Genomic DNA, 25,591 nt, shown 5'->3' with positions numbered 1-25,591 from the left:
CACTTAATTGAGAAAGTCAATTAAAGTGTATAAAAAAAGCAACAAACCTGTGCATCTGAAAAAAATTTAATGCCTAATTAGTATTTTAAAAATTTATCTATATAAAATGTACAAATAAAGGAGAGAATTTATGCTTACAGGTATTTCTTTAAGCAGTACTTCCCCCTTTTGGATATTTGACTGCACATACCAAGTGGTATAATAGTTTCCATCTTCTAATGATGGAATATATATATATATATATATAATTTTTTTTTACCTATCCCTGGAGCAAGTAATAGGAAGAGAATGGGTGAACTGGTTGCACAAGAGAAAAGAGAATGGACTGGGACAACATGTGAACCTGCTGAGCTCCTGCTGTCCAGATGTGTCCTACAATGCTGGTGGTGGGTCTGTCCCTCTTCTTATCAGCCACTCACAGGAGAGGGGCTGGTGCACTCTGATTCACAGGGCATAAACTCAAGATCTCAAACAACAAATGAAAGCTAGAGGTATGTGTCATTTAAGTAGCTACAAAACTCACACCATAATCTCCCTTTGGACACATATTCTGCGCCACCTCGTCCAACATAAAATCAACAGTGTCAAAGATCTGTCAGGTATTTTTCAAATCACTGAGACATACAGTCATCCACTAACACTGTATGAGAGAATGTAAGAGGCAAATCGTTGGGGACTGTTCTTTGAAGGCTCAACAATCAAGACCCTTAATTAACATTTCAAAGTACATACTAAAAACAAGAGGCTGGGTGGAATATGTATGTTATGGCTGATTCACCAGGTGGTAAAAAACCAAGAGGTTCATTTCCTCTTTTTGATTGTTAATTAACCATCTCTATTACTCCAAAGGCTGGATTACGATTGCAATCAGCTTTCCTCTGAGATTCTGCTGTTAGTGAGACTTACAGTATTTTTGTGTCTCTGAGTGCTGAGTGGGAATATTACAAAAGAAAAAAATTATATTACACTTGATTCAAGAAAAAGATTTCAGTGAAGTCCATTTATATAAAAGAAACATTCTTGGGGAAAGGTTTCAAGAGGTGTGTGTGTGTATAAGGAGTGGAGGGGATTTTAAAGGGAGAAGCATTTCCTGCCTCACTTTATTAATAATAATAATAACAATAATAACATTAACAATAAGTTTAAGGAGCTTGGGTTGTTCTCCACATCCCCATCCTAATCTCCCATAAGTGCCTCCTGCTGGAATGAAGTAGGAAATGAAAAGTTGGGTCTGGAAGAAAGGGTACGGTTAACCCTGGAGATGTATATAACATTTAAAAATGACAACATTGGGAGTTGCAAACAGAGGGGAAACATACATTTTTAAAATAAAGATAATTCACTTTACACAAATTCTGTCCTTGTGGTATTGTAAAGAAAGTAAGGCTCTTTTTAATTATGAAAAGATTTTGTGCATGTTTCCCCTATCCCTAGATACATTTTTTAGATGAGTTCTACTGTAAAATGTTCAAGACTGTGAAGAAAACCAAAACCCAGAACAAAATGAACCCAAAAGGATCAGGTTTTCTAAAAAATAAAATAAACCAAAGAAAAATTCCTCTAAGTCTACAGCAATATTTTAACTGGAAAAAAGGTCCATTTTTCTCTGGTTTGTCAGTATAAAAAGTTCCTTTCTTTATATATATTTAAGTTTTAACTATAGGTTTTCCTTGCTCATCTTCTCATGTAAGGTCCATTGAGTGACTGCTTGGGTACACCAGCAGCATTCATATAGCTGTGATGGGAGGGGCCAGTGTACATCATGTTTCCATGAGGGTTTGGCTGCATAGGCTGCTGGGTATAGGCCTGGCTCCCCATCATCCCCATCTGCATCTGCATAGGATACTGTGCTGTCTGGTTCATGTAGGCAGGATTACTATGGTAACTGCTGTTCATCATGGGCTGTGTCATCCGGTAACTGTTCATGGCATTCAAGGTGTTCATATTCATGGAGTTGACATTATAGGCGGGAGTTGGCATTAAATTAACCCCCATGTTCATGCCACGCTGAACAGCCAGTGCACGAGGGCCAGCCTGCATGGCAACCGCAGGTGGGCTGCGGCCATACAGCTGCTGCTGGTGAGCCGCTGCTGAGGGAAGTGGTGCAGATTTGGAGCGGATAGAAATGTGCCCCTTGACTGGCATTTGCCCTTGCAACCTCTGGGTGTGAGGAATACCAATGTTGGTGGCAGACATGTTGCACTGGAGCAGAGGTGACGTGAGGTTCATGGTTGTGGATGCCAAGTTGGGGGGTGGTGTCATGGTGGCTTGTGCTTGAGGGGTCCCAGCTAATGGATGAGATGGTGCTAACTGAGCCAGTCCTGTATTGGACAAAGAAACACTGGTTGCATAGGAAGTTACAGCAGGAGAATGGCTATAAGGCATGGCATGAGGGTCCATAATGGTGTTAGTCAGCTGCTGCAATTTGGCTAAACTGAAGGTGGCTGATGGTTGAGAGTAGCTGCTGGCACCAAAATCCCCTGGAATTCTTTCATAGATACTGATGTTCCCAGTGCTTCCAGATTCTGGTATCTCCATTATCATAGGAGCTGGAGTGAAACCATTATTCATACTACACTGTGACAGTGGGGGCTGCTGCTGGGGTGGGGGTGGAGGTTGAGGCTGCTGGGACTGAGACTGCTGCTGCTGCTGTGGCTGTGGCTGTGGCTGTGGTTGTGGTTGTGGCTGGGGTGGTGGAGGTTGTGGTGCTGGTTGTTGTTGCTGTTGCTGCTGCTGCTGGGGCTGCTGCTGCTGCTGCTGCTGCTGTTGCTGTGGTGGTGGCGGCGGCGGCGGCTGCTGGTTACTAGGAGGCCTCTCCACCACACAACTCTGAGGTGACTTGATATTGCAGTTGGAAGCAGGCTGGACAGTGTTCTGCTGCATCATGCTGCAGCTGCTGCCTATGTTTGCCATCTGCTGAGTGACAACACAGCTGTTCTGGGTGAGGCTGCTGGAGGATGACAACCCACCATAGGAACAGCTGCTTTGAGAGGAGTTATTCCCACAAATGCTGCCTCCCATTGTGGAATCATAGCTGCTTGGATTCTCATAGTTTTCTGTGGTGCTCTCAATACTGCCCAGATCACTGAAGCCACTGTCTACCACCTGCTGCGAGTGGTCTGATACGGAAGGCACATCCATCATGGGGCTGGTCTCCATGTTCTGCATAGAGGGTGCGGACAGGGAGCCCTGTTCCGGGCTGATCTGTGTGTAACCACTTTCCAGGGCAGGCACATTGGGGCTACTGACCGAACGGACAGACTGGCTGGGATGAGACTGAACTGAAGATATTGGGCTATTATGTTCTGAAGCATGGCAGTCTTCAACTATTGACATCTGAGGGTCTTCATCGGCCTGGGTGTAACTCTGCAAAGTCTGACAAGCTGCAAGGGTCTCTTCACAGTCCTGGTAGGCTCCCTCATGCTCATTGCTTTCTTCTTGAGTCAAAGACTGCACTGCCTGTACAGTTTCTAGGTCCAATTCACTATGAGGAATCTCTTCTTCCTCTTTTAACTCAATTAATTCTTCCTTAGTGTTTGAATCTTCTTCATGGTCATCTTCAGACCCTGGCATATGCTCTGACACCACAGATGCCTCATGGGAAGGTTGTTCCTCTTCAGAATCTGGTTCTGTTTCATTTTTATCTTTTATATTTTCCCTACTGTTCTGCAGGTTAGTATCTAAAAAAGACTCTTGACTGCCAGGTTCCTCCTTGACATCTTCTCTAACTGACTGTTCTTCTGACTCCTTTTTCTTTGAAGATTCCAGATGACCATCATCTTCATCATCAGCATCATGGTCTTCATTCTGGTTTGCCTCTATGGTCACTTCATCTTCTTCCTCTGGCTCTTGTTCTTCCAGTTCTTGTGGCTCCTCCTCTGACTGTCTTTGCTCTTCTAACACTCGAGGTTTCTCTTCCTCCTCCTCCACCTCAGGCTCTTTTGCTTCTATCTCAGGACTGTTGCTGCTATCCACTGGAGAAGCAGCTCTAACCTCACTGCCTGTTGTGTCCTCTTCCTCTCCCTCTTCAACCTCTTCTGTTTCCATCTGCATCTCTTCTTCCTTCCTTTCTTCCAATAAGGGCATATCTTCTTTTAGCTCCACAGTTTCTTCATTCTCTTGAGTTTTAGTTTTGCGCCCAGGTTTAGGAATGGGGACAATAGGCTCAATGATGCATTCTTGAGTAGAAATGGTCATGATTTCCCGATTCAACTTAAGTCCCGGTTTTCGACCAGGTCTTTTCTTCCAGTGGATTGGTTTGCGGCTCTTGCCTTTGGGCCATCCTTTTTTCTTCTTCATAGGTGTCGATGTATCTGGCTCAAGGGAAGAACTGTCCACATCACATTTTCGTAAGAGAGATACTGGCTTTAGGATAGGAGTGTCTATATAGAAGGGATAAAAAAATAAAAAAGTTACAAGACCTTACATGTCTAGTGTCTTTTTCTGAGTCCAGCATGTACAACAGAAATTATTAAGCCATTGTTTCTATGTGATTCGATTCATTTAAATATTAAGAATCTAATAGATAAAGCTAATTAATGACATGTTCTCAAGTGAACTAGCAGAACAATGAAAAATCCTAGTCAATATTATGTTATCATCTACTAAGTAAAACCAGTTCAAATTTATCAGTACCAGCTTTAGGAAGTTACTCAAGTTTTTGTTGCATCATTTATAAAATGGGAATACACCTTATAAACTTGTGAATAATAAGTAGTACTTCTAACAAGTCTAAGTTGATTTCAAATCTAGCAGATAACTTGCATTTTTCCTCATTCTTGTGATCTTATAAAACAATTACTTTAGTGATAAGATCACTGAATTCCTTATTGTGAAACATTACAAATCAGCTTTATTTCTTCCTTTTCTTTTTTCTGCTTGCAATCTGTTATTTCTGTGGTGTTTAATTTCCACAAAGTCATTACTTCATGAAGCCACGGATCAAGGCTGAGTCATCCCATGTGAACAAGTGTTCAATGTTGTGTTCATTTGAGAATAGCTACCATGTTTTAGTTCAAGGCAAATACTGACATTTAGTCCTAGACAAGTAAGACAAAGTTAAAGCACAATATTTAGTAGAAATAAATTTGGTATTAACATTTTCTAAATGGTGGTAAAATATACCTAACAAAAAATTTATTTTAACCATTTCATAGTGTATAGTTCAATGGCATGAAGCACATTCACAATTCCCAATAATTTTTCATAGATTAAGAACATCAGGGCAAGAACAGGATTTGAGAAGAAGACGTAAAAAGGTACAGTTCATGGCAGTAGCTTCAAAGTAAACACAGGAAACAACTGAGAAAAGTGTTCTACTTGACAGAAACTTAAGCAGGGGATACTACTGTAGTGTCCAGTGGTTCAAGATATAATGTAAAACGCCAAATTCACAAAATAAATTTTTAGCTTTCTACTTCTGTACCTTAAAATATATGTAAAACTGGAGACTCATTCATAGTGAAGGACAGTTCAATTGTCTTATCACTGTATTAAAAGTATTTGTTATCTAAAAACAGAAGAATGAGGAAAATCCATGTTATATCTACTAGATTTGAAAGCAAGATACTCAAAAATAGTATGAAAAGCTCAACTAGTTATGGCATAAAAGTTTAGGTACCAAGAACAGATAATGAGATTTCTTCACATTCATCCGGCAAAGTGAAAAAGCTCTATGCAAACCCACTGTAAGGCAAACACACTGTTGATACATTGGCAAAACTTTAAGATGCAAAAAAGCCTAGTTTTTGATCCAGTTCATAGTGGTAGTCCCAGTTCTGTGTCTCTAGGAAATGAAAACAAGGCTATTTTAAAAGTAAATAACTGGATTGTAACCTATATTTTAAAATGAACTTACTCTTACCATTTATTAGACATGTACTACAGTACTAGTTGGTAAGACACCTTAGAGATATGCTTCAGGAAAGATTCCTGAATACATTGGATACAAGTTCCAAACCTGTTTGTACTGAAGAACAACTGTCTTCTTAGCATTTATTCACTTAATATTTACTGAATACCTATCTCAAGCACTCAGCACACAGCAATGAAGTCCAGAGAGTACACATTCTAGTAAATGGTTATTCCATCTTCCCAGCGCTAAATCCAATTCATCCATTATCCATTACGATTCAGATGAAGGCTGAGAAAAGATTAGGCAAAAAAGGACACAGTCCTAACACTAAGATATTTTCTGCAGAGACAAAAGTAGTTTTTGAATTAAAGGGGAAACTAAGTACAAAAATGAGCATAGAGAAGGATCCACAACCTTTTGTTGAATTACTCCTATGTATTTAAAGACAATAAAACTATAATAAGTAACAGTTGTGTAAAACATACCATCAGCATCATCTGATTCTTCATCTTCCTCTTCCTCTCTCAACTTCCTCTTTGAAGAGGATCGGCACCTGAGAACACCTTGCGAGGACAGGCGATGGAAGTATCCTCTATGGAAGAGCTCGTTCTCCTCCTCCTCTTCCTCCTCTTCCTCTTCATCAATCTCAAATGTGGGTTCTAACCTTGGCATTGGTCTCTCAGAATCAGAGTCTTCAAAAGGTTCATCTAATACCTCTGTAGTCTCAGAAATAGTCTCTGTGACTACACTGCTATTATGGTGTTTCCGTTTTCGGACTCTCCTTCTTCGGTGAAGAACTGGTTTCTATTTAGTAGGAAAAGCAAGTATTTTATTTATAATAATGAACACTACCTTTTCTACTAATAACAAGAAAGATGTTTTAAACCTAAAGAACCGGACATGGTGGCGCATACCAGCAATCCTAACCCTTGGGAAGCTGAAGCAGGAGGATTGCCCCAAGTTCCTAGCCAGCCTGGGATACATAGCAAGTTCAAGGCCAGCTTGAACTACATAGTGAGTGCTCGCTTCAGCAGCACATATACCAAACTGCATAGTGAGACCTTTGTCTTTAGAAACCAAAAAGCAAAGAAAACCTAATAGAATTACCATTTATAAAATGAGGATGCTGTTTGCCAAAAAAGTTTAAATATTTCTACTAAAGTAAGCTACTATACATAAAGTATTAAGAACACAAAGATGCTATATAATTGCATAAAACTTTATAAAAGAACAGGTGGGCATGCACAAAGAGCAGGACATTATAATTATCTTATTAGTAGTTCAATTGAATTAACACCATAGGGAGTCATCTATTTCAATAATGAAATAACCCAGAGATTAGTCTCTTAACTTCTCTTTTTTACAAGAAAATCCTACAGAAATAAAAACAGTCTCATATACTATTCTGAAGGCTAGCAGATCAATAAAGCTGTATGCCGTTTTCATGGACCATCCATAAAAAGTTACAGGGGAGTGTAGAATTAGGTAGTGGGAATGGAATTACTTGGTGTTAATGATACTTTTCAAAAGTAAAATGAATCTGGTATGGAAATTCAGCACATTAGGCACGCTTCTGCACTTGGCTGACCTATTTTAAAGCTTACAAAGTGTTAGAAATGCTCCCCTGCCCTCAAGACACAGTACCATCTTTTCACTCTACAGAGGCCAGAAAGGTTACAGGCCTTGCTCAAGGTCACACATCTAATAAGAAACTGCTATAAATACAGTACACAATCCCTTGATTACCAGGCAATTAGATTTCTTCAAGAATGTCAAAAGTACTTTGCATATGGTCTCATTGATTACTACAATATTCTTTTAATATAAAGAAACAGTACATTTGTTTGAATTTATAAACAGGCAAAATATAAGCCCCTGGATGGCAAAGACATTCTTCACATAATGAACAGTAAAGTTAATCAAGGTGCCACTTTTCTCGACCTCAAATCTGTGAGTTCTGAGAGTCTAATTTTTAAATTAAGATTTTAAAATGGCCCTGCTCCTTTGAGAAATGGCTTATTCTAGGCTTGGAGCAGGAAAAAGACAAGGTAAACCTGGGGAATCTAGTGGAGGCAAAAGGTAAGAAAGTGATCAAAACAAAACAAAAGCCACACAGTGATGAGGACATCTACGTTAAGATGGCACAGGAGTGAAACTTAAAGAGCTAATGGCCAAAGCTGAACAATTTGAACAATGAATTGAAGACAAAACAAATCCAAAACAAACCCAAAACAAAAAAACCCCAGTAGCCCTGGATGTTAAATTGAAATACCAAGTAAATATTTATGAGTCTATACTGATAGGAATGACCTGAATAAATCAATAGATGGGGAGAATGGACAAATCTCCCAAGCAAGTAATTTAGGCAAGGTATCTGCTTCAGGAAAACTACCCACATTTTAAGTGTGGGCTGCACAGCTTGCATCACCCCAACAGCATGGAAAAGGGAAAGGAAGGAGTAATCTGACAAGCATCACCTGAGTTCATAGGAAGGTGTACTGATGGCATATACCCTGAAACACAGATCTGTATTGCAGATCATCTCTGTCCATGTAAGGAGATGTGCACTTTTCTGCTATGGCCTTCCTCTCAAAACCCATACTGCCCAACTCTAATTTCAAGAGGAATGTTAAATTCTACAAAATAACTGACCAGTAATCCTCATAACTGCCAAGGCTGTCAAAAACAAAGACTGAGAAACTGTCACAACTAAGAAGAGCCTAAAGACTCATGACCACCAACTATAGCGTGATATGCTGGATGGGTTCTGGAACAAGAAAAGGACATTAGGGAAAACTGGAAATTGGAATCAAGTATGACTCTAGTAACTAATGGATCTACAACAAATCACTAATAGTGATAATACACCTTGCCAACATAAGAGGGCAAAGTGGTTATGTGGTATATGGGAACTTGGGGTATATTGGGTATATGGGAACTTTCTCTGCGGTGTTGTATATGTGAAAATGTTTTTTTTTAAAAAAAGGTCTTGCTAAGGAAAGGAACGGTTTCACTGCTTTGGGAGAATGCTATCACCCATTTCTATAGGGGCACCTCGGTAGGGCACTAACACACTTGAGTCTGGCTGTCTTGTGGCAATGCTGAAAGTTCACTCCTATAGCCTGGGATACTTCTGGGGTATAGCAGTTCCCTCTTACAAGTGGTTGCACTTACCATGATTTCACTTACTCTTATGTTCAACTCAAGTCCAAAAATATTAAATGGCAAATTCTAGAAATAACTCATATGTTTTAAGTTTGCATGCTATTCTGAACAGTGTGATGAAACCTCGTGCCATCCTGCATCTTCTTCCTGCCCTAGATGTGACGCATTCCTGTGCCTGGTGCATCCAAGCTTCATGGAGTACTCACCTGTGAGTCCTTTAGTGGCCACCTCAGTTTTCAGGTAAGACTATCCTGGTATTGTGGTGCTTGTGTTCACCCAGGTAACCCTTATTTTACTTAATAATGACCCCAAAAGAGCAAAAGCAGTGATGCTGGCAGTTCAGATAAGCCTAGGAGATGCCTTAAGATGCTTCTCAGATTTTGAGAGACACATTTATGTAACTTTTATTACGCTGTTATAACTGTTCTATTTTACTATTGGTTATTATTGTTAATCTCTTACTGTGCCTGTTTGAACATAAAACCAGCAAGTTACAACAGTTTGCCTTTAAATCAACTTATGACTGAGAGATGAATTCCCAAGAACCAAAAGACACATTTTCAAGTGTTTCTTGGGAAGATCATAAGCTATAGCATACTGAGGTTTAAAAGTTTAAAAAAACAATACTAGCAATTTCTGCTTTTATTCTTTGAGAACTGTAGGATAGAAAAAAGAAATATGTGTAATAAGCTGCAACCACAGAAGAAAAGACATGTAAAAAATGTGTTACCTTTCTCTTTAAAGTGGGTTTGGTAAGAATTGGTGGTGAGTTTGACCGCGGACTTTCTGGTTCTTCCTCCTCTTCACTACTCTCACTGAAGCCCTGAAGGACAGTCCTGTCACCGTCACTGTAGCAGCGCTGCAGTCTGTCGTTTCCTTCAGGTAATCTGCACTTCAGAGCCTCAGGGCTTTTCTTTAGCTGTCCCCGCCATAGCTCAGACCCCTCACTCAATCTTCTTTTGGGTATGTCTGGCTTTCCCTCCTGGCTTGGCTGCTCCTGAGAGGCTGTCAATTGTTCTTCGCCCTCGGCATATTGTTCTTGGGAGGTTTCCGATTTTTCCTCACATTCTCCATATTGTTCCTGGGGAGCTGATGAAGGCTCTTCCAAGAGCAGTTTAGACTCTTTATCACCAAGCCGCTCTTGGGACTTTCTGTTTTTCCTCCCCCAGCGGCCCCGCCGAGAGGGCTGGCTGTTTGCAGGAAGACTGTCTCGGGGAAGGACCTGTTTGTTCAATCGTGTAGAACCAGCAGGAGCTATAACTTCTGGTTTCTTTTCACTTTCTACTGAAGAATAAGAATCTTGTTCTTTGTTTTCCCGAGACACCGACTTTCCCACCTGATTTTAGAAAATAAAACAACATTGCTTAATTTTTCAGCCCTGTTTGGTCATATCTACCAATTCTACTCTTTTAAATATATTCTGAGATAAGATATCAGAGCTTCAAAGGAAAATGATTAGTTACTTAACAGTTAACATAAACATCTCCTATGCTGTAGACAATGTTTAAATGTACTATTTACTACTTATGTACTGTTCATTTAATCCTCACAACAACTGCGAAGTACTGTCATATCCCCATCTGACAAATGAGGTAGTGAGGCACAAAAAAGCCCTACTACTGCCTATGACATACAGTTGTGAATTAAGAAACTGGCACATAAACCTAGGCAGTCTTAACTCCAGAGTTTGCGCTCTTTAACTAGTCTGAAATACCACCTTGATACATAAAATAAGTGATGCATATAAATGGTAGATGAGATTGTTTATAGAATTTTTCAGAAATAAAAATTTATCAACAGGGAAGAATGGGCAAGAGGAAGAGGACATTTGAAAAATACGAAAAAATTTTTGAACTTATTTTGATTCTAATCTTAATGCCACTTTGAAAATTAAATTACACTAAAAAGTCAAAAGTTTCATGTTTATCAAAAGAGGACATAGGGATGAAAGCACTGCTTTTTCAAAAAAGGGGAAAAAAACAAGAAAGGTATATATTACATGAAAAACAATGTTGAAAACTATGCAAGGTAGAACAGACAGCCATCAACCTTTCAATGGTTAAAGATGCCTGAGTATCCACTGAACTTTTCAGTACTGTGCTGAAAATATATACATGTTTATATCGTTTTCCTAACATTCTATTTTAAAGAACATGTATTTTCAACTTTAACTGTCATAGATTAGTGGAGATTCCTCAAGTACCATACAGCTTAATATCCAACTGTCAGAATGTCAGGAGGTACTCTGCTGAATTTTTAGTCATAATTAACACAATGTAAGAAATTTGATGGGCTTAGAAACTCCACAAGTAAGAGCCAGTCTTCCTGAAATTTCTATCACTGAAATAAAATCTAAAATTCTAGTATGAATTTACCTTGTTGGTAAAATACAAACCACAAATACTAATGAAAACCAAAACAACATCTGTCATAAAAAACAGACTACTCATGTCCTTACATTGGTCTCTGAATCTCTTTCCTGGCACTGTGGCTCTTCATTCTCTTCCTCATCAGCCTCTTCTTCTTCATCTTCTGAGACAACAGAGTTGGAGACTATGACAGGAGTCCAGCGTAAACATTCTGGATCTACATCCACAGGTCGAAGATTCAGTTGAAGCTTTGCCATATGATCCTGAATAAGTTTTTCCCGGCGGATAATCACAAATCTAAAACCAGAGAGAAGTTTATAGCAATCAATAACATACAAAGTGCACAAAAAATTAATATATATCCTATGAAAAATCCTGGAGATGACAAAGATGATGCTTTACAAATAGCCTGCTTGGAAAGATGAGATAGGGAAATATATTACCAGTGAGATACCTAAGAACTATGAAGTTGAACAAAAACCTTACATTCCACTGTAGCAATGGAGTACACTATTTAACCATTTATGGACTCTCCCTATCTGCCATTTCTCCTGCTCCTTTGAGCTTTCCTATCCTCTACTTAGCTCAAATGTCTCCCTCGTGATGTTTTCCTGACTACTTTAGGCAAGAATGAACTGTGTCTGTCCTTCTCAATATTCATTTCATTTTGAACTATTCCTATGAAAATTAATCATGGAGATATTTTACTTAATGACACTGTTTCTAGATTGTTAATTCTTATAAAATGAGCTCCCAGTACTAGAAGATAAAAGGTTCTGTGGCTTAGGTCCAAAAATTAGGAAGAAGACCAGAAAAATAATTTAAACATAAATATGGCCATTCGAATAAAATACCATAGAAACAAAAATAATGTCTCAATATTACCAAGTATACCGCTTATATCAGTCATCACCCATCCTCAATAACCTGCCTACCTGGCCCAAAAGCCTCACTGGAGTGACCTTCTGATAGTGTGCAGAGGGAGGTGATACTCACTGGTCACTACGGAAGTCCAGCATTCGTAGGTGGTGCAGTGTGGAGGTGATGTCTTGAGGGCATATCCCCGTTAGCTTACTTAGTTTCTTGATGCTGATCTGCCTGTCGTTTTGGTGATGAAGGCACTCCAGTATTACACTCTTCCAGTAAGCCATGTATGAGAGACGCCCGAGGTCTGAGAGTGGTTTCTCTGGAGACCCTGCCTGGCCTTCGCGCTTTGATAATAAATAACCTAAAAAACCCAGATCACAAATGTCAGGGACTCTGTAACACTTCGATTCACCAAAAATAATAATGCCCTTTCCCACACCTAATCCAAATATTATAAGCAATAGTAAGACCAAAGGAAAATTCCTTCAAACAAAATTGCAAAACTAAAATAAATTTATAGGGAGATAACAATTTTTATATATTGAACAGTGGGCTAACATTTTGTCTACAATCAATATAAATCACCTTGTTAAAATATTCAAGCTGTTAAAAAATCAAGACTCCCATCAACAAATTGCATTAATAATGAGATCACAGCAACAAAAATTTTAACTTCAATGTACTTACTACAGGAAGGACAAAAACCACTCTGCAAGTTTTATTTGGGCCACAAGATGGCGACTGCTGTAGCTGAACTAAAGACTATGAAGAATGCCTCAGTTTCTGCCTAATTTAAAGATCGCAGTTCTTTGGTGAAGAAAATGGGGAACAATTTCTCACTTCAAGACTCCTTACAAAAATCCCTCTATTCTTAGAAAATGAGATTGTCAGTAGGAGCGTGTAAGCATACAGTGCATCACTCTGACCTCTGTTCTAGTGTATAACTCTCAAGAACTGGTAAAGAAAGAGTTTGTGTGTGTTTTTTTTGTTTTTTTGGGGTAATGGCAATTGAACTCAGGACCATGCACTTGCCAGGCAGGCGCTTGTGCCGCTGAGCTATATCCCTGGCCCAGGAAAGAGTGTTAAATTCCAAAAGAAAAGCATTGAAAATGGAGATGGCAGAAGAGATACAGTTGTTTTTGTCATTTAAGGAAATTTAAAAGCAGTCTAACAATGGTGATCTGGAAAAACAGTCTCACCAGGAAAACTGAAACACTGTAATCATACAGAAAACTATCTACCTCAAAATCACCATAAATAAAATAAAATATCACTAATCCCCATAAATAAAATATTTTCCCTAATGAAGCTAGTTAGTGGTATTTAACATGCCAATCCTGAGTCTTACTTCAAAGCAATATATTAAAGTTCCATCCCCTACTGCTAATCCAAAAAGGCCAAGGAAATGTACAAAATAATCAGTAGCACATACTTCTAATAAAATAAGGTAGTTGAAAGCCAAGTAAAACAAATGTAACGGTCCAGGTGAGAAATAACTTCTCAAGAGTAGAATCAAAATCCTTAGATTGAACTATTATTTCTGTATATATTCCTTTAAAATATTTTAAAGCAATAACAGGGAAAATATTCCCTCAAATCACTATTTCATGAACATCAAATTTACTACCTACACTTAACTTTCTTAGCAAGTTTACCTATACGTGAAACAGAATGCAAGCTCTACAATGACCTCTTTACAACTGGTAGCTTTTACTTCCTAATTCAGATTAAACTATTTCCTGTATCATTCATTTTTTTTAAATTTTAAAAGTTGTATGTTTTGAACTACTAGGTAGAGACTGTTTACTGAGAAGTGTACACATATTCTTTGCTAATGGGTTAATAAAAATAGGACAAGTGCTAGACTTCTTTTCTAACACTGATTTCAATAGTTATGCAATGTTTTCAGTATTGGTGTCAGTATAATCACATAAAACCAATTTCAACTGTAAATGAATAGTTGCAAATTAAAGTTATTTGCTGCAGATCACATAAACTGTATTCAATAAAATATTAGCTATTTAACACTATGTCCAACCGAGGGAAAAAAAGCGTGATTTTAAGCTCTAAAGACTCTTAGAATCATGACAAGAGATATTAGGTGCCAATATACTATCTATAAATTGTTGAATATACATATCCAGGAGGTTCACAGGAGGAGAAAATGAGAAGGTATATTAATATAACCCTTACTGAAATCGATGAGGAACCTCCCATAGCCCTTGCGCTGGTACTGGGGAAGAATCATTATACAGGAAACATTATACTTCTGCTGGCAGTGCTTTTCCTGATGGAGCAAACAGAAGCCAAGTTTTAAAACAACAAGCTCACAAAACTACATAGTAAAGCTAATTATTAAAAAACAAGACTAAGAGCCAAAACCTCAGCCTGAGGCCTCTGGGAATGGGGGGATAGGGACAAAAAAAAAGAGAAAAACCACACCAGTGGGAGAAGACAATGTTAAGTCACAACCATTATCCACAAAGCAACTATCCTGGGGGAGTAAAAATGTAAGATAAAATGACACCATCCAATACCACTGCAATTCAAAATCAGTATGTCAATGCCTCTGATAAGCAGAGGAATTTGAGACCCAAGTAATCTGCACAATAAAAGTGAAGAATCAACACAGCACTCTAGAAGGGAGATTTATCAACTACTTCAAAGTTTACTTCCTGCTTTGGTGAAGGCGGCTTCACTCTTGATTGGTTATACTTTACACAAAATGATCCCTGAATATGACATACAAATGCCTTTTTATAGGTTAGTCACTACATTTTAAATCATATTTGGCTAGTAAAGCAGTCCTTAAAGAACTCATAAAGCTAGCACTTTCCACTGAACTTGTTCTATAAAAATTAAGATTTTACTATAGGCTTGTTTAAAATAGAAGTGTCTTTTATGTTGTTTGACTAGAAACCTTTTTCCCCTCTAAGGGAATGGAAGAGGGAGGAAGAAGAAAATATTGTTTGATAAAAATGGTCTCTCACTCTTATTCTAGGCCTAAAAATTCAAATTAGGAAGAGTTAAGCTGAGAAAGAATTCAGAAGTAATGACTCTGTTTATTTTACAAGTTCTATCTATTATTACCATAGGAATAGATGTAATTTTAAAACTTCCCTCTTGAGTATTCTCAACAGTTCATGTTCCTGGGAGAATATAGGTTGTTGAATGTTACTAGGCACCTTCTAAACAGCTGGTAAATTTCTAAATGTTCCTTCTACTTTCTTTTCCAAAAAGCTAAATGACACCGGTATTATCTCCCACTGAAAACCAGCAAAAAGCCCTGCCTGTCCAGGTGAATTCAAACATTTTAAGCTGACATACTTACTTTAGAAAAGTAGCCAACAAGATGGCAGCCCTTGACATCATTCTGTGTTAGTACATAAAAAAGAAATGGTTCCACGTCGTAATAGAGTGTTTTGTGGTCAAGAAACAATTTTGCCAAGAGACACAGGTTTTGACAATAAATGGTACTCACATTCCCATCAACCTAAACAGGGTACAAAAAAACAAGAACTGGTCAGTAGAATGTTCCTTAGTTCTACAACAATATCCATCAGTTATAAGCATCTCTAGGTATCTGTAGCCTAGCCTAAGAGAAAATGTCAGTGATCAGAACACACTAGAACTTGGAAGATCTCCTTTAAAATGGCAGTTATCATAGAACCTGTTGTTTTAAGACAAATATATACCACACTTCAACAAAGCAGAAATGGCTAAGTAAGAAGGTGATCTTATTTTAAAATTGCATATTTTGTTTTTATAAAAAAGATTAATTGTAGGAATACTTCTCACATCAAGCTTAATTTTCAGAAATGCTTAATTCATTGAAAGATTTTAAAAATGTAACCTCTTCTAAAATATATTCACTAGGTAAAATATGATATAAGTAATGTCCTATCTGTACCAGCAGCCTGAAACAACATGTTCTGACTATTACAGTCAGGTATACTCCAAATAAGCTTGCACAAGGGAGTACTACTGCCATTCAGAGACACCACATAGGTTCCTATGTAGTTGGCAAATGAGACCCAGGCTGGCCAAGATCAAACTACATACTACTGATCTTGACATTCTTGTGTTCTTCTTTGTACGTGTGTCTTTTTGAGACAGGGTTTCATTATGCAGTTCAGGCTGGCCTTGAACTCATTTTGTAGCCCAGGCTGGTCTCAAACTCGCAGTGATCCTCCTGCCTCAGCCTCCTATGCCTCCACCATACCCAGCCATTTCCTGGGTTCTTGAGCTAGTTCACTCTTATAAAATGGTGATAGGTGCCCACATTAGTTCCCAAGACATTGTCTGGCATGCTAACTCCTTAACAATCTAAATACACAATACTTCATATGACTTCTTTTAAAATACACATCAATGTATGATTAGAAGCAATTTGCTTTTCGATATTCTGAAACAGTATTGTATACCATACCTGATGTCCCCCTACTCTCAAGGTGAAGAGCTCCTCTACTGATCAACTAAAATAAAGTTTTAATGAAGACCAAGAAAGTGAGAGGCTGAGCAAATCCAGACAATCTGAAATTCTACCACTGTATTAATTAACAAGACTGAACATATAGCAAGTACTCAATAGTTGGCATGCAAACTACAAAACTGAAGATAAAAAAGAGATCACTATTAATACCAACACAGAACCGCCACAGACATAGCAACAAGATACTAAGATTTACTAATGCTACTGAATTCATCTCTATTCCTTTTAAGTCAGAAATCCTTTCATTTAAATATTGTATTTCATAGATTCTAAAAGATACACTTTTATTACATTTTAACATATGTAAAACTGGTTGGCTAAGTATCAAATGGAGTATTAGAAATTATAACTAACAATACTTTTTCCCTTCAGTGGTACATCAAAAATAGTAAGATATATAATAATTTATGTCTTTCATTCAACGAAATACAGAATAATCTATTCTGAGGCCAAGCTGGTGAACTGGGTACCATATGGGCTGGCCTAACTCAGCTTCTAATGTAACTGAAGTATCTGACTGAGGAGTAAGTGAACAACAACAAAACATTTCCAAAAAAATCATGCTGTACAACTACACGTAGCACAGATGGTATTGCTGTTGAAACGAATAGGAAGACAAGTACCAAACATCTACCTTACCTCAAAGACAGAAATATTATTCTTTCGGTAAATCTCATTGGCGGGAGGATGGAACCAACCACATTTCTTCATGTGTTGCTGTAGAATAGTTCTACTTTTCATATATTTTAGACAGAACTCACAAAGATACAATTTAGGCAGCCTGTAAATAATAATTTCAAAAAAGGGCTTTATATTTTATAGCTCTTCAAATGTTCACAACTCTTTTCCGTCTTTCATTACCCAGGTTAGAAAGGTGGGGAATATATTAGTGTGTTCACTAATCAATAAATGAAAAAACAAAAAACCTAATTTAGATAGCAGTGGCCAATTAATTAACAGCAGGGAGCAAAGATTAGCAAAATCAAGACAACTAGTTCAGTTTTCTTCCTGTTAGGCTAATTTTAAGTTTTTTTAAGTTACCTGATTGATAGACACAAACATTTCACATTCTTACTCCCTTGATAATCTCTAAAAGTCAGAATAAAATTTACCTTCCTAACAAATAAGTGAAGATGGTTTTAACTGAACTATAGATTATTTCTTCCTTTGTTGTTTACTTCCTCATTCATTCAGTAATTGTGGCAAACAAGTATCTCTTGAATACTTAACATATGTCAGGTCCCTCGTTAGGTATAGCAGGTGTACATATAGTCCTTAGAAAAATGGACATATAGTGTATATTTTAAAAACAGACTTTGCAAATTTTTAAAGTATATATAATACTGAATTACAACACTGAAATTATAACAATGAATATATTTTTGCAAGTTAAGATATATGACACTACCCCATTTTTACCCCTGAAATTCTGGCTTTTGCCCTGGATAAAAGTCATCACACGAAATCTTCTAAGTCAAAAGTCTACTGTTCAACAAGTGAAGCATAGGCTCAAATTATTCTTTCAGATGTCCTCACTGTTAATGTATATTTATTCAATAGTCTTGGTATTTCAGTAATAGTTTATCAGAACTTTATCTTTATACAGTAATATCCCTTTTATGAGGAGCTTAGCAATAAAATTAAGTGATAAGACCAGTTCTTAAGATAATGGAAGGAACAAAACCTAAGTCAAAAACTGGTGGCTTTCATACATATTTTAGTCTGAATTCTTAACACGGCAAGGCTCTTCTATTATAAAACATACATTCCATGTATCTTCAGCACAAAGCTGGTTTTTTTACATCTTGACTTGCATCCAGAACTGGTACTGTATGTCTTTGAGAATCTGAGATTTGATACTATCATTTGAAGTACATGTTTACTGGATGGTGAAATGACGTAATATTTAATTTAAACAAACTACTGTGTCTTGTCTCATGTAAGTATTGAGATGGAAGAAAATTTCAGAAACCTCATTAATTTGGTTTCTATCAGTTTATTCAGTAATAATTAAAAGAATACCATAGAACTAAATACTTGCTAAGCAGATTAACATACACAAAAATATTTAATTTATTAAAGTTTGAAGATAACTATATTTTCAAATTTCAATTTTGAAGGCAGCTTTTGAAGTGTCACTGCAATTTCTTTGAAAGCATCTAACATTCTACTAACAACTTTCCCAAGGTGTTTATGGAACACCAGTCCTGTATGTCTATAATATACACTATTATTTTCCAAAATCTCTAATATTAGCTACACTAACATAACCTGAAAGCAATCATTACTACAAAAATCATTCCAAAATAAAGTACTGAGTGAAGCAAGTGACTGACATAAAGTCAAGAAGCAGGAGCCAAGAGCATGGAAAAGAAATGTGTCCTAGACAATTTTGCTTACATCCTTTGCACACCGCCTCAAACACTACTACTGAGAGGAGGAATGGCAGTGGGATAAATAGCTTTTTCCTTCTTTAACAAGAGGCCTATAAAATGAAGCACCCCACATGTACATTCTGGCATCTAATATGGGAATTAAATGTATTAACTTAGTCTTAAAATGACTTATAACTGCCACTTGTCTTTCTGAATATACGGAATCTGAATGATTTCTTCTCAAAAGGAAGGTAGAAGAATGGCATCCTCTTCCCCGAGTTTCTACTATTTATTTTTATTTACTTGTGCTAAATTCTCAATACACAACTTTAAATTGTCACAATATGAAGACACAGAAGTAGCACTACTTGAGTAGAGATTCACTTTGAGGGCTAAATGTTACAACTATAAATTTCCTAAAATGTGAGTCTGAGAAACCAAAACATAATCCTGTGCTTTTTAAATTACTCAGAAAGAAAAATGACAGAAAAAAATAGTGACAGATCACTTAAACTTTCCAAGTTAAAAATAAAGGCTAACCTTTCATGTTGTTAATGATAAATGCAATTTTATTTGTCAATGAAGATAATAAATACTCAAAACATTTTAAAGAGAAAGGAAGTACAACTTATTGCCTCTGGTCTGTGAGAAAAGGCCAATTCTTAAAGTTCTACTCCTAATCAAGTTGCTTCTGTGAGAAAACTTACTGCCAAGTTTTACCTAGTAAATTCTGAGTCCATGTCATTATCTTAGGATGTAGAACATTTTATTAACAATTAAAAAACTTTAATGGGCCAACCTTATTGCATGAAAAATAAAGTAAGAACAAGCATTATGGTGTACTTTATCGAAATCAATTTTTTGCTGCAAACATTTTAAAACTCCCTGACTTTATTAGAACCAAGCCCACTGGGATGACAGTTAATCTAAAGAAAATAACCTGGGAAAAAAAATGGGAGAAAAATGTTTCTTTTAGCAAAGAAAAACAGCTGCAATTCTTTCAATGAAAAGGAATATAGAAGGGAAATGCAATTATGGAGATTAAACTCCCAGGCCTAGAGGACTTTCCTAGGGGCTGTTTTTGTGATCTTCCTGATGCATCTAGGTCTTGAGTTCACCTGATCAGCTGCATCATGGGGTGCAGCCTCCATAATTAGTTTGTTTTAGTTGCCCATATGCTGACATTCCAGCTTGTGAAATCAGGCATGCAGTACAGCTATGTGTTAAGTCCCTTATTGCTAGAATGATGTAAATATTTTCCCTAACAGTTCCTACCATATCTCTAACTTTTAAACATGACCCAAGATAGTAGCAGTTTGTGTCGCCCTTATAATAGGTCAAGTTGTAGCAACATTTTGATATAAAACATTCCAACAAATATTACTTAAATCAAAGACTTAAGTCAGACCAAGTCAGCTCACTTGAGATCCACATGCTATAAGCAGTACCACAAGTGCAGTGGTTAAATGTTAAGGCTATGTGGGACGATAATGGGCTTAAATCTTAGTTCTGCCATGTACAAACTATTTTGTCTTGAATATGTTTTCTGGGCTTGGGTCCATAAAATAAAGATAGATATACCCACCTCACAGAATTATTTTTGAGATGCTCAGAGTCCAGTACCAAGTTCAATGAGTGACAATTATAGCTGCTATTATTTATGATTTTAAAAAACTTTCCTTTCATCCATTTTACTTCATTATCTAGTATCCAAAGACATTAGGGATTCTGTTTTGGTTCTTCTTCAGTAATTGAGATGTCAAACCTGGTTCTAGTAACAACCTCATAATCTAAGCAACAGATCAAGTCAAGAAGAGAACAAAAAAGTAAGGGAAATTTCCTAGGCTATTCTATTATTCTGCTTAAGACTTAAAATACTTATACAGCAAAGACATTACTATGAAGCAAAGCTCTAAAGCAGCTCAGGAGTAGGAATGTTATGGCTGATATCTACAGGTCTCCCCAAAGCCTCATGCACTCAGGGGTGGGACTTTGGGGAAGTGACTGGATCGTGGACACTGGCTAAGTTCACTGATGGGTTTACAGCTGGGTGTGGGTCACTGTGGGCATGGTCCAGAAGGAGATTTATATATATATAATATATATATAAATTCTCATATATAAATATATATATATATATTCTTCGTTCTCTGGATCCCCTGCTGCCTCTTGCTTGCCATGCCATGAGCTTGTTTTCTTCTACATGCCACCCTGCCTTGGAGCCAGCTGGCTGTGGCCTGAAACCTCTACAAACTGTTAATCAAAATAAACCTTTCTTCCTTTAACTGTGTCTCAGTGAGAAAGTAACTAAGACAGGGCAATATTCCATGATGATAATTTCTCTTGTTTTCAGCTCATCTAAGTCATGTTTTTAATGGCAGGGTTCTCTATGAACTTTTGTCTGCTGTAAGCATCACAAGGCATTAGAAAGACAGGTAAGGGCTGGGGACTTAGCTCAGAGGCACAGCGCCTGCCTGACAAGCGCGAGGTTGTGAGTTTGATTTCCAGTACTGGAAAAAAAAAGAAAGAAAGAAAGAAAGAAAGACAGGTAAAAGCTGTAAAATGTGGTGCACACCTGTAATCTCAGCACTCTGAGAAGCTGATCCAAGTTCAAGCCCAGCCTAGACAACTTAGTGAGACCTTACCTCAAACTAAAAAAAGGGCTGGAGATGTAGATCAGTGCAAAGGCCCGGAGTTCAACCCTCAGTACCAAAACAACAAAAACCAAAAACACACTATTACATTCTTTATTCTCTGAGACTTCATCAGACTATTACAAATGAAACAGGAATATTACTTCACTGCTGCTGTTTGCTTTTTAAAAGCTAGGGGTACAAGATTACTTAGTACACAATGCACATAAAATATAAATGTCTGGATATTATGGGACATGCCCTAAAGTATAATCCTATTTCCCAAAAGATTTTTTTCTTTTTTGTTTGTCCCAACTTCCTGTTTCTGCATACTTTGGGATTTGAAACTTTTAGAGGGCTTAAAACCTTTAAGGATAATGATACAATTTAGAGGTAATATAGTGCAGAATAAAAAATACTGGTAAGATTAAAGATAGAGGTCATTCATTATTTGGAAAATGTAAGCCCTCTAAACATTTCAGTCAGTTCAAGTTTAAAATAATTCAGAAACCAAATAGCCCAAGCTCACTTGAATATATCGTTCTTAAAAAATGTAACTATGAGAATGAATACATAGGAAATATTTCATAATTACTAAAGGCACTATTAAATTACCCAGTATTTTCTAATGGAAAACTCAAAAGAACCACAATAGAGAAGGACATGCAGAGGATGTCTAAAATCCTGCTTGAAGGAAGTTGACTGTTTCAGTACCTATCTTAGTTCTCTCTTCTATTAAATTTCTATTATTATTTTGGTTATTTTCTGCTGGCATTGTTTATTATTTCACTGATAACCAACTCCCTCACACCTAGTTCTAGTGACAACTGCATAAGAAAACAGAGTCATTTTAATGAATCATTTTAGTATCTTAAAAGACAAGGGTTCATGGTTCCATTCTCATCATCTTTTGAAAAGCAAGCACTGAGGGTGGCTATTTCCATTCTCCTCTTGAGTAGAAGAGAGATAGTGTCCGTGGTTTCAATTTATCTGCACCACAATCCTGGGAGCAGTTGACAGACATGTTAAACAAGCTTTCTTCTCAAGTCCAGTGCTTTTGTGATGTGGAGCTTATGAAAAGCTCCCTTAGGGGCTGGGGATTTAGCTCAGTGGCAAAAGCGCCTGCCTGGCAAGCGCAAGGTCATGAGTTCGGTTCCCGGTACCGGAGAAAAACCAAAAAAAAAAAAAAAAAAAATCAAAAAAGAAAAGCTCCCTTAAATTTGATAAGGAAACAAATTTCTCAGTATATTTCTTTTTGATCTTAAGAGGTTATCCAAACTCCAGAGGAATGAGTTACCTTGAATATCAGAGTTTTGCAGGTAGTTGAGGAATTTCTTGACTTATTTTATCTATTTATCTATCATCTATGTATCTATCCATCCATTCATCCATCCATCCATGCATCCATCCATGCATCCATCCATCTACCCACCCACCCCATTCATCCCTTTTCTTAACAATCTCAGATTAATTGCTGTTATTCCATGACACAAAGTACACCACAGTTTATTGGTTAGTTTAGGACTAACTGACCTGACCACAAATGGTTCTCAGTTGTTTTGTGAGCCCTAGTGTCAGTTTTCTGGAGCTTTGTTTTTGCCTCTTCTTTCGGTAGTTGTGACTTCTTCACTGAGGTCAGGGTCTGTAATAACATTCTTGCTCCTACTTTTCTAATCTGCTACATACTTGGAAACTATATCAGAAAGTTACTACATTTTAGGGAAAGAAAAAAAGATGCCAATTTCTAGTAGAAGGTCTTTTTAAAAACTACATTGGCATATTCCTAGCTTCTTGGAAACAATCCTCTCTGTACTATGACACACTAAGTAAATGTTACAATTAATTGTGCTAATATTCTAGACAGGCAATGTTATTAGATAGGTATAAAAGCACATATTTAACTCACAGAGAATCATACTTTATTATTCCTTACACTTGATAAATGGGAAACTGGTACATAAGCAGCACATAGATTAGAAAGTATTAATATGACTGATATACTTCAAATGATAAACTAGTGTTTAACTTGTTTATGTATCTTATATAACCTCTTTTAATTTCAACCTGAAGGAAAAATACAACTATGAAGCATTACTGTTAGTATTCCCACTTTACAGATGAGGAAACTGAGGCATAGAGTAGACGAGTAACTTTTAAGGTTACACTCGTTATTAACGTCAGAGCTAAGTCATAAAACCAATTTGGTTCCACTATACAAGCTAACCTCATGACGAAAAGCTGGATGGAGCATGATCAGTTTTTATACCTGGAAACCCAAGTTATTTGTAGTATCCTATTTGTCTGTAGTATCCTACTTGTCTAATTATTCCTATATAGGTACACAGTCCATAAAATTTGATACATTTAGATCAAAGGCTACTTAAGTGAAACTCTGTATTTATTATAGTTATTTATGAGGCTTTTAAAAAACTCTTTAGTGTAAAGAGTAAAGCCAAATTTCTCTTAAAGAGAAACTACTCCCTTTTCAACCTGACCATGTGTAAGGCTTTTGGTTTCTAATTTTAAAGGCTTTTGGACAGGTTAGCAGAGAGAAAACATAAAGCCAACTGGGACTAACGAGCTGCCACAGAATGCTACCGTGGATATTTAGAAGAGCCTGGGGGCCAGAGATGTAGATCAGCAGCACAGCACTTGCCCCGCAAGCATAAAGCCCTGAGTTTGATTTCTGGTACCAAAAATAAATGAATAAGCCAGCCTGGTGTTTTCAAAAGTAAAAAGATTAACTGGATTAAAACATCTTTCGATCCCTTATAGTTCTGGACTGCTATAAAACTAAATCAGAACTAAAACTACATCAGAAAGTAAAGAATTTGTCAAAACATACCTTGAGTATTCTTGAGGATATGGGGAGGAGTACCAGGTATGAATTTCATACTTTCCAAACTCAATGACAGAGGGACAACGAACTTGTGGATCAGGGGGACCAGTTACTCCAACTTTCTGTGCAGTCAAGAAATACATTACAAAAGTTAGCTAAATTAGATACACTCACATAACAATAAGAAAAGATGGGAATCTAAATAAATGTTATCTTCTCAGGATTCCATATGAAGGGAGGGGTAAGAAACAAGCTAACAAGTTTTTAAATAAGTTGCATTATTTAAATAGAGCATCCAAATAAAAAATTAAAATGCTAAAATGAATCTTAGAATCAAATGTAGTTGGTATCACCACACTTTTTTATGTTTAATAACACTATGAATACTTTCCTTAACTAAACTTACTCCTTTAGAGACTTACTAAAAATGCTGGCATTTAAGGACATGAGAAAAGGAGCAGGGGGTTACCACTTATTTGCCTCAACTTACAACAATGGAAATGACCTACTCAATATGAACACACATGTAAAAAAGAATTTTTTTTGATTAGGGACAGTAAATATCTAAGAATGTAAAAACAATAAAACAATGTAACAAAACAAGTATCAAGCGAGTCTCTATTTCACCCTGCACCTAAAATTCTCTTTATTAGTAACTCTGTAGGATCTGACAAAAGACAGATAGCCTACACCTTTGCAGTATACAGGCTTTTCCTTTTTCCTACCTTCTGTTTATATAATGGAAAATCTCTATGGCTCCCTTGTTCTTGCAATTATCTGAACAATAACATTACAAGTCACCTTTAAAGCCTTTATGACTTGCTGGACTTACATACTAGCAATTTAAATACAGGCTAGTGCTAAAAAAATTCAGGTTTTAAAACATTAAATTCAAGAACAAGTTGATTTGTTCTGCACCTAAACTAACAACAGATTCATCATGTATGTATATGTATTTACCACAGATACTTTATAAATATTTACTTAAGAAAAGGAG

At 37.0% G+C, this 25,591-nt stretch overlaps 1 protein-coding gene across 2 annotated transcripts in view; it reads right to left on the bottom strand.

The window, feature by feature from the left end:
- Positions 1 to 1,610: 1,610 nt before the first annotated feature.
- The window catches only part of Kat6a (K(lysine) acetyltransferase 6A), a 115,323-nt gene continuing 91,342 nt past the window's right edge, over positions 1,611 to 25,591 (bottom strand). For both annotated transcript variants that reach the window (XM_005410512.2, XM_005410513.2), the window contains exons 9-17: positions 24,601 to 24,716; positions 17,387 to 17,528; positions 15,587 to 15,748; positions 14,449 to 14,542; positions 12,385 to 12,616; positions 11,478 to 11,685; positions 9,750 to 10,355; positions 6,340 to 6,658; positions 1,611 to 4,382 (exon numbers count right to left, since the gene is read on the bottom strand). In XM_005410512.2, the coding sequence (XP_005410569.1) occupies positions 1,675 to 4,382; positions 6,340 to 6,658; positions 9,750 to 10,355; positions 11,478 to 11,685; positions 12,385 to 12,616; positions 14,449 to 14,542; positions 15,587 to 15,748; positions 17,387 to 17,528; positions 24,601 to 24,716 (4,587 nt within the window). In that variant the 3' untranslated portion in view covers positions 1,611 to 1,674. The remainder of the gene's footprint in view (positions 4,383 to 6,339; positions 6,659 to 9,749; positions 10,356 to 11,477; positions 11,686 to 12,384; positions 12,617 to 14,448; positions 14,543 to 15,586; positions 15,749 to 17,386; positions 17,529 to 24,600; positions 24,717 to 25,591) is intronic.

Source organism: Chinchilla lanigera, unplaced genomic scaffold, assembly GCF_000276665.1.
Source record: "Chinchilla lanigera isolate Chin_1 unplaced genomic scaffold, ChiLan1.0 scaffold00135, whole genome shotgun sequence".
Classification (NCBI taxonomy): Eukaryota; Metazoa; Chordata; class Mammalia; order Rodentia; family Chinchillidae; genus Chinchilla; species Chinchilla lanigera.
Note: the sequence above shows the minus strand (reverse complement) of the source record. Positions and strands in the feature narration are given on the sequence as shown.